Source organism: Manduca sexta, chromosome 28, assembly GCF_014839805.1.
Source record: "Manduca sexta isolate Smith_Timp_Sample1 chromosome 28, JHU_Msex_v1.0, whole genome shotgun sequence".
Classification (NCBI taxonomy): Eukaryota; Metazoa; Arthropoda; class Insecta; order Lepidoptera; family Sphingidae; genus Manduca; species Manduca sexta.
In genome coordinates, this window is record NC_051142.1 from 17,062,797 (window position 1) to 17,071,618 (window position 8,822).

The 8,822-nt window shown below is 36.4% G+C and overlaps 1 protein-coding gene across 1 annotated transcript; it reads left to right on the forward strand.

The window, feature by feature from the left end:
- Positions 1-310: 310 nt before the first annotated feature.
- LOC115456230 (leucine-rich repeat neuronal protein 3-like) lies at positions 311-6,636 on the forward strand. Its single transcript, XM_030185199.2, has 10 exons — positions 311-400; positions 2,117-2,178; positions 2,622-2,753; positions 3,150-3,367; positions 3,692-3,889; positions 4,152-4,351; positions 4,691-4,898; positions 5,306-5,484; positions 5,946-6,079; positions 6,442-6,636. Exons 2-10 carry the CDS (start codon positions 2,121-2,123, stop codon positions 6,582-6,584), a joined length of 1,470 nt encoding a protein of 489 aa, XP_030041059.2. The 5' UTR covers positions 311-400; positions 2,117-2,120; the 3' UTR covers positions 6,585-6,636.
- The last annotated feature ends 2,186 nt before the right edge of the window (positions 6,637-8,822 follow it).

The window sequence follows — 8,822 nt, forward strand, 5'->3', positions numbered from 1 at the left end:
ATCGTTAACGCGAACGTTATGTATGAGAATGACATATTCTAGAGATAAACTTACCGATAACATGTGTTATACCCCTACATTTTTTCTGTTTTTTATTAGCCTTAACGATAGTATAAAAACATCTTGGTAGCGGACCCCGGTAATCAATTGATTGATGTTTTGCGCAAAAAAAAACTATAGGCACATTGTTTTATTCTTGTAAAACCATGGCGTGTAATTTACTATAAAAATAACCTTCTTTTTCTTTTACGGGTCGACATACGCCACTTACTACGTTCTATGGGACAGCCAAATGATAAATACAGATAACAACGATAAGATACAGGGCCGCCATTTTATTGTGCTACAAGAATCAGTATTCAACATAGTGTGTTGTTGTGATGTGTTAAACATAAAAAAGGTAAATTGATTAAATATTATTATTATAAAAACACCAATAAAGTTTACAAAAACACTAATATACCTTAAAATTGTAAAGTTTAATCTCATTTAAAAATTAAAATTATTTTTATATTTAATTCTATTTCGGTAAGTATATTGGAACAAAAACTTACGTTATTGATATCAAATAAGAAGGATTTTCAAGTGTTTTATTTGGTTTATTTTGAAAACATGTTTCCAATTGACAATTAAAGTTTTAGTTAGCTAAAATATTGATTCAGAATGCAATATTGATTGTGTAACATTAATATTATATCAGATTAACATTTCAAGGTTCGTTTAGTGCTCTGATTAAAGCAGTGTCGCTTCATATCTTTGTAAAAGTCGATTTAATAAAGGTGTGGCATTCTATTCATTTCACTGCATATTTGTATAAAGGGCGAACGTCTTAAAGTTCCTACGTTGGATTCCTTTGTGTCTCTGTAAAATTATTTAACTGCGTGAAAAATTCCTACGGTCTCATTGGATCCCCAAGAATCATTTTATGTTCCAGAACATGTTAATAAAATTTCCCAGAAACTTATTTTAACCAGTTTCGAAGGAAAATTCTTGGTTAGCGTCTGATTGATAATTAAGTTTATTTAATGAATAAAGGCTCTGTATAGAGTCGCTTGGTTTTATATCCTGTAATGACCTCTATTTACATAGTATTTAGGTATAGTTAAATAATATAATATCGTAATATATAAATATGGCAATATGCTCTCTCATCATGAACGGAAACACACAGGCGTAAAATGGATGCCCTGATTGCACATTTACTTACCCCTTCAGGGATGAAGGCGTGTTGTGTGTTTGTATATAAATAGGGAATAAGATGGGGTTTAATGTATAACTGATTAATTTGTAATTGATAGTATTTTGGAATCTGCAGGAATTATATTTGTTATAGGTTGATACCCATAAGTGGTAGGTTTAACTAATTTTCCTCTCTTGAAGAGAAGAGGGTCAGGGCTTCTTGAAGTTCTCGTAATTTGGAGTCGACGATACCCGAGTCTTCACCGTTCCTCAATAAAATTATAGACAAGTGAATTTTAGTTTGGGATCTGCAAATGTTTATATAGCTTATAGCATTCTTTATTCTTAAGATGTAACTATTTGAAATTAAATTCAAGAAATTATAGGATTAAATAAAACATTCGGTAAATTTACTTAAAAATTTGGTAAACGGAAGCGCATTTCAAAGATAATAGATTGTGAAATGTTTTGTGCTAAGGCGTATCAGTGAATTGTTCATATTTGTAAAATAGCGCTACAAGTTTTGTATTTATTATAAATCAGTAAAAACATTGGGGCATAACTAATGATAAAAGGTATTACTTCTTATAATTACTGTTATCACTGTTTTGTCTTTTTCAAATTATTTGATTTAGGAAAGGAATTTTAATCGGTGACTGATTAAAAAACAGGGCGTAAGTAAATTACTTAAACATTTTGAGTATCGAAATTTTAACGGCTTGCTGCCTACGTATACCAGTTAACTGACAAATGAGCGACTACAGAGGGTTTCACGCTATATTCGTATACAAAATTTATCAAATATAAGTTAAATATATTTATTACCTAGTTCACCTTAGTATAGCGAAAATCAATGTTTTTGTTCCAATATACTACACAATCTTATCTCGTTGATAACATTTCATAGTATATTGTTACTCATCGCTCTACTTTTTAGGAAAATGTGGCGAACTGCGTTCTTCGTGTCCTTTTTGGTTGTTGGGATCAGCTGCGAAAACGGTAAGATTTTGAATACCGACTTTTAGGTAGTTTATGTACTGATATATAAAAATATAATATTAACTTAAAGACATTCAATTATAGGTAGCTTAGAACCCTTTGGGTTATGTTTATAGATATTATTGGATATTTTATAATTCTGTCACAAGTCTAAATATACGTGCAAATGCAGATTTAGACTATGAAGTTCTGATTTTGTTCCCCTCTGAAACATATATTTGTGGAACGAACAGAAGTAACTCAAACAGGTAAAATCATAAATACAAATGCGGCAATTGTGAATATTCATTTATTTTAATTTGACAATCATATGTAATAGTAGAAAAAATTACGATCATCTAATTATGAGGCACAATAATAATGAAAAACTATTTTCAAATTTTAAAAAGCCCATTGATAGCGACATCTATTATCAAATAGTATAAACATGGTTTCGGTTTCAGCCACCAAAGTAACACCAGCGAAAAGTGTTGCAAAGGAGTCGGGCATTTGCAGACAATGTATCTGTAAAGACGATAAAGTAAATTGTTTTGACCAGGGATTAACCAAGTTCTTCAGCTTAGATGAGTGGAAAGGTAAGATCAACTTAAATAATTTAGATTAAGTATATCTTAATAAAACTAAGTATATACATATACTTACATAGGTAGCATAGGTAACTCTTTGGTTTACTGGCAGCGGGATCAAAGAGCATTATAATATATATTGAAAAGCGGGATCGTGATTTCAATTCAGTTCATTGGACCTGTCCTATTGATTATTTGTATATGTTCGAACAAAAAATACTAGATTTGTCTGTGATTAGAATTATTGCTCGATATGACCATAGTCCACTAAGCGCCCAATACACAATGAATAGAAATGAACTTGGAGAAATGTGGGAGCACTAGCATTACCTCCAGATTCAACAAATACCTGTCACTAAAAAACTCTGTTTTGTTTGTGAAACTTACCAAAGCCTCTCTTCACAGCGCTCACAGAACTCAAGCCGAAAGAGGTGGATTTGAGCGAAAATGCGTTCACAAACGTCACTGTGATCGGAGACCTACCCATCGAAGTGCTGAATTTATCAAGATGCAGCATTGAGACGATCGAGAAGGCCAGCTTCAGAGACCTGCAGGAGATGAGGGTCCTTGATTTGAGTCATAACCAGCTCACGTCTGCTAAACTCAGTCCGCATGCTTTTGAGGTACGGTTTTAAAATTATGGTTATGATGTTTCTGTCTGGTAAAGAAGATAGACGGGTATTTACGAAACAAGCAGTTTATAAATGTTGTCAAAGCCAGGCACCACGATATGATAGCTCTGCAAGTTAATGTATGAGTAATACGAGGAGCAAAAAGCGATAAAAATACCTAACATTATTTATGGGTCCTGAGCTGTCATAGAATTTTTATTGAATGGCAATGCTTTGTGCAAACCTGTTTGCGATAATTCTAACGTCGTACGAATATAAAATATAAATAGGCATTTTAAAAGTAAACAATTTTAATGTTTAATCTTTTATTCACAGGGTCGTTTCTCCCCTGAAGAATACGAGCCCCTCACCTCCATGCGAGTGTTAAGCCTCGCATACAATGACCTGCACTCCCTCAACCAGGATCTGTTTGAGCATCTCCCGGAACTTGAGGAGTTGGACCTGAGTGGAAATCCTTTGACCACTATCGATCACGTGACTCTTATTGCTATCTCCAGTTTACCTATGATGAAGGTGAGTGACATCTGTTGGTAGATAGAATAAAATACGAAATATTATTATAGGTTTGCTATCGGATCATAGATGGCATTATTAGAAAGTCAAATAAAGCTCGTGATCATTATTTCAGTTTCATTATGAAATCAGACTCTTATAACTAACAATAGCAGCTCTCTTGCTAGACTGAAATTATCAGGATTGGACTATTCTCTTGGTAAAAGGCATAAACTATATTATAACATATAACACTCAAAATACATTAATATGATGGTTGTAGGTCCTCCGCATGCGCTCCTGTCAGCTCACAGAGATCCCAGAGAAGTTCCTGCACACGCCAAGGTTCCTGGAACGGTTGGACATTAGCGACAACCGGCTCACAGCAGTGCCGCAAGAGTTGGAGGAAACCAAGAACCTGGTCTATCTGAACTTGAATCAAAACCCGATTGTAGAACTCAACATGGAATCTGAGGACTATCCGTAAGTTAAATTACGCCAAATGTATTCTACATAAGTTGGCGCTTGCCTTAACACTAATCGACACCGAATGATAGCAAGATAAGGCAAATATGCTGTCTAGACATTCGTTTTGGCCTTCGCTTGGTAACATTCGTTCAACGTGTATTTCCAGCTTTTTAGTATGTGATTGCGGCAATGTCACTAACCACGCCAATCTTTAGTTAAACTGGTATATCCAATATGCTGAGAGACAGTGATAAAACTAAGCTACATCTCGGGAAAAAATAAAACTTCATTTAACATATCGTCTTAATTTTCCACGCATGGCATAGCTGCATTACCAGTTATTATAATTTCCAGCGGCTTCCCCCGCCTCCGTAAACTCCAAGAGCTGCACATGTGCAACATGCAGTCCCTGCGTCGTATCGGCGCAGGCGCCCTCGCAGGTCTCGAGAACCTGGTCAGGCTGCATCTCAGCTACAACCCCTCGCTGGAGTTCATCGACCCTAAGGCGCTGGCGAGGCCTGACGATATCGGCGAGACATACGACTGGCCGCTTATTAAGGAGGTAAGAAATTTAAGACATTTATTCTGTAACTAATAATCATAGTAATCACCCATACCCCTTTTCCTTGTTGGTAGAGATTAGAGATAGCAGCAATAACTAGCGCACCCATTATTTGACGAAATCATTACTACAACTTTGTTGATAAAATAAAACAGACTTACCTAAATAGCTTGCTATTGGAATTTCATCTCTAAAGGTTAATACGTACGTATCATATAGTGGAAAAACTGTCTACGAACCGTATGTAGTTGGTACATTAGTTACGCCTCCAACATTTTTTGGGATCAATATGTATTATTTATGTAATATAAAAACAGTAACACTAGGTTAGTTAGTTCCGTCTCGTTACGTTATTTAGTTAGATCAAATCTATATACTTAACTCTAAGTTACTTTTACTTCTTCCAGCTCTACGTAAAATCAAACAACTTATCAGAGATTGACTCGAGGATGCTATCCCGCTGGGACCTCTTGGAAAAGTTGGACGTGTCAGACAACCCTTACCTGTGCGACTGCTCCACGCAGTGGATGGTAGACATACTGGTGCCGCTGGTCGACGAGAAGGGAAGCAACTCTTCTTTGATGGTGTAAGTGTTCATATTTTATTAGTGCAAGAGTGGTTCAGGCGTGTTAAATCCTCGTGGAATAATATTTTTTCTTGTAACTAACATTAATTTGTGGGCCTTCTAATGTTTAAGAGATTTATATTTTACAAGCAGAAGACAAAATACATTTTTCGTCAATTTCGTATTGTTGAGATCGTATATGGGTAATAGAAAATTTGTTATGGAAGTAACCGAACGATAGCCATGGTGGTTGCGTAAAGTTTTGTAAGCTATGTTCCGGTGTATGATTTAGTCTTGTCATTGTTTTGAGGCTTCAGTGTCTAGAAAGCGATTATACTGACGTCATACTGGAATTATTATCTATTACTTCTATCTCCATGAATCATGGCAAATCAGTTATAATTTTATCACCGATTTTTTTATAAAAAATATTTTAAATCGAGTCACTAGATGGCATTAAAATCAATATTTTTTTTCTGCAGCTGCCAAGAGCCGATTGAGATGCGCGGCTACACAATGAAGCATCTTCATGACATCCACCGCCACATGCGGTGCGTGGACAAGTACGGACACCGACCTGAGAGGGACGGGGCCATCCTCCTCGGCACTCTCATTGGTAAGACAATTTTGAGAGAATATTTAATATTGAGTTAAAATATAAGAATTTGAATTGTATGTGAAGTTTACTACCCGCATTTCGCCAATTTGGTAGAATAAGGCCTAAATCTTCTTAGTAGTAAAGGCCCAGCTTCGAACATTGTGTCATTTAATATTAGGCTGGTATTATTATATTATTATTATTTAAATTTCTTAATGTTATAAAACGGATGAGTTCTATAGTAATGTCGGAAGATGGAAAAAGAGTCTATAAAATAGTTTCTTTAGGCTAGTTTAAGTAATATAGATGAAGCCTAATATTCGACATCCCTTTGGAAATATACAAAACGTGTAAAATTAAATTTTGTTTCGTAAATACAGGAGTGCTCCTAGCCGTGCCCATTATGCTGACCCTGGTTCTGTTATGGCGTCGGGGGTACTTCGGCTGGCTGGGGCTTCGTGGACCCTCGGAGGCGTCCAGAGCCTTCTACAAGCGGGCGCCCGCCGAAGACAACTACTTCTAATGTATCTAGTTTTAAGTTATTTTTATAATAAAGTTATGGTTTTAAGTAAGAAGTAATGTCTTGTGAATTTAATACACATGTCTCCTCCCACCTGTCTATAATCGAAATATAAAGAATATCTCTTGATAGCATTATTAAATAGTTCTCATTATTTTCAACCGGATTTATTCCAAACACTTGCTTCGTTCGAGAAAAATGTGCAACAACAACAAATACAACTTAATGATTATTCGTATGGGAGCATTCAACACGCCAATTAGTTTTGGATGCTGTTGTAAATACCTACCTTATAAGTTTCTTGAAGTTAGTTGTACATTTCATGGCACTCGCCAGCTAGTATGAAGTTGTTGTTCAACATAAGTTCACAAATGTACCTATTCTTGCCGATCAAAACTTTCCACACACTAAACGAACACAAGTAATCATTTAACTCATTTATTTCGTATTTAAATGTTTGAAATAAATCTCTAAAATACCTTAATATGCATAATTAAAATGTATTACCGGCTCAATCAAATCCAAATCAGTGGCAAGTCTGGAATTATTTTCAGTACCGATTGCTACACAAGCCTACTATTTTGTTAAAAGTTTGTGCATGGATTTCTGCGAATATACTGAACCCAATGCAACATTTCTCATTTCATTTATTTTTTCGCGTAGAAAAAATGCTTTATCGTTACTACCACTTGAAGGGTGAGTGGAACAGTTATGTTTATTTCACCGGTCTTAAGGCCCAACGTCGAAATTCGGGAGTATAGCATCATCCGATCGAGCATTTTACCGAGTCTTTAACCCCTGTATACCCTATATCGGCATACCAACCAACAGTGGCGGCCCTAAACGACGCGAGGTCCCAGGCGAAAGCAAAAAGAAACAGACGCGAGGCCCCGGGCAGAGTAAAAAAACGTTTCCCTGTTTTAACAGTTTCGTCGGTAAGAACGTAAAAAAAAAAGGTCCTGCGAGGCTCCGCGCGAGGTCTCTGCAAGCGTGAGGCCCCGGGCGGTTGCCCGGTTTGCCTCCCCCAAAGGCCGCCTCTGCCAACCAAAACTCGCGGTGGCCTTCTTCGGCGCATACGGGACGTCCCCGGGGTATCTTATTGCACTGTGATAGCTGCGTGGAACCATCGCTGAGCAATATTGCGGCAACTCTCAAATTGAAGGGGCTTAAACGCTCCCGTACCTGAAAGCACGTATTTGGCGTCTACGACATCGGGAGACCGACTGCCAACATTGTCGTTCACCTGGAACTCGCTGTAGTCGAGCCCCAATTAGCCGCCTTTTCTTTTACGACAGACTGGGGATGCCGAGACGGAATTTTGTAGATGCCTCCGAGCTGCAGGGCATGATTTAATGCAATATTGCGAATAAGGGCCGTGCAAAAGGTGAATCATCACGTTTACTATTCAAAAATAATCGTGACATCAGAGGACGCAGCAAAATTATCTATCTCTCTCCAAAAACTTTACAACATAAATATATTACCGTTACTAATAATAATGCAGTATTCAATATTATTCAATATTATATCAGAGAGAATTTAATAAAACGAATGATCACTAAAGACGTTGCAAAAACAGCAAAATCTAAGAGACAATTTATGAAAATATTTTTTTCGAATGGTTTCGCTAGCAAAAGTAGCGTGATCTAAAACTAAGATTAACCCCAATGCAAGATGTAAACTGGTCTAAACAGCGAATTTTATCGATTGATAAGATAGCATAAGTATAGATTAAAGAAATGTGGAAGAAAGGACTTAAATTTCCTTCCTAAATAGTATCTCACCTACAACATACACTACCGCAATGAATACACACATAATTTTAAAAAGAGAAAGTCTTGAGGATAATGTTATTATAATATAATATCAGCCCTGTCCCACTGCTGGGCAACGACCTCCTCAACTACTACGGAGAGGGATTAGGCTTTAGTCAACCACGCTAGCCTAGTGCGGAATGGTAGACTTCATGCACCCTCAAATTTCCAATTGAGGTTTCCTCACAATGATTTCCTTCACCTTTAAAGCAAGCGATAATTCACAAAGAATATAGTGCTATTCATTTCTGTTATTTTGCTTTTCGATCTCGAAAAACGCAAGTTTTAAAAATATTATTTATACCGAAAGAAGAAATTTATCTACTGAATATCAATGTCGCCTCTATATTCCAATCATTCCTAATCTATGGTCATTTTATCACGTTTGAATAAATATTTATCATTCAACGTAAAACGTCTTGTGAGT

Bases quoted from the DNA above. Each gene is read 5' to 3' on its own strand.
- LOC115456230 (XM_030185199.2), top strand. From the start codon at position 2,121: ATGTGGCGAACTGCGTTCTTCGTGTCCTTTTTGGTTGTTGGGATCAGC. The intron at 4,899-5,305 runs GTAAGAAATTTA...TACTTCTTCCAG, and splicing joins ACTGGCCGCTTATTAAGGAG to CTCTACGTAAAATCAAACAA. The intron at 5,485-5,945 runs GTAAGTGTTCAT...TTTTTTCTGCAG, and splicing joins AGCAACTCTTCTTTGATGGT to CTGCCAAGAGCCGATTGAGA.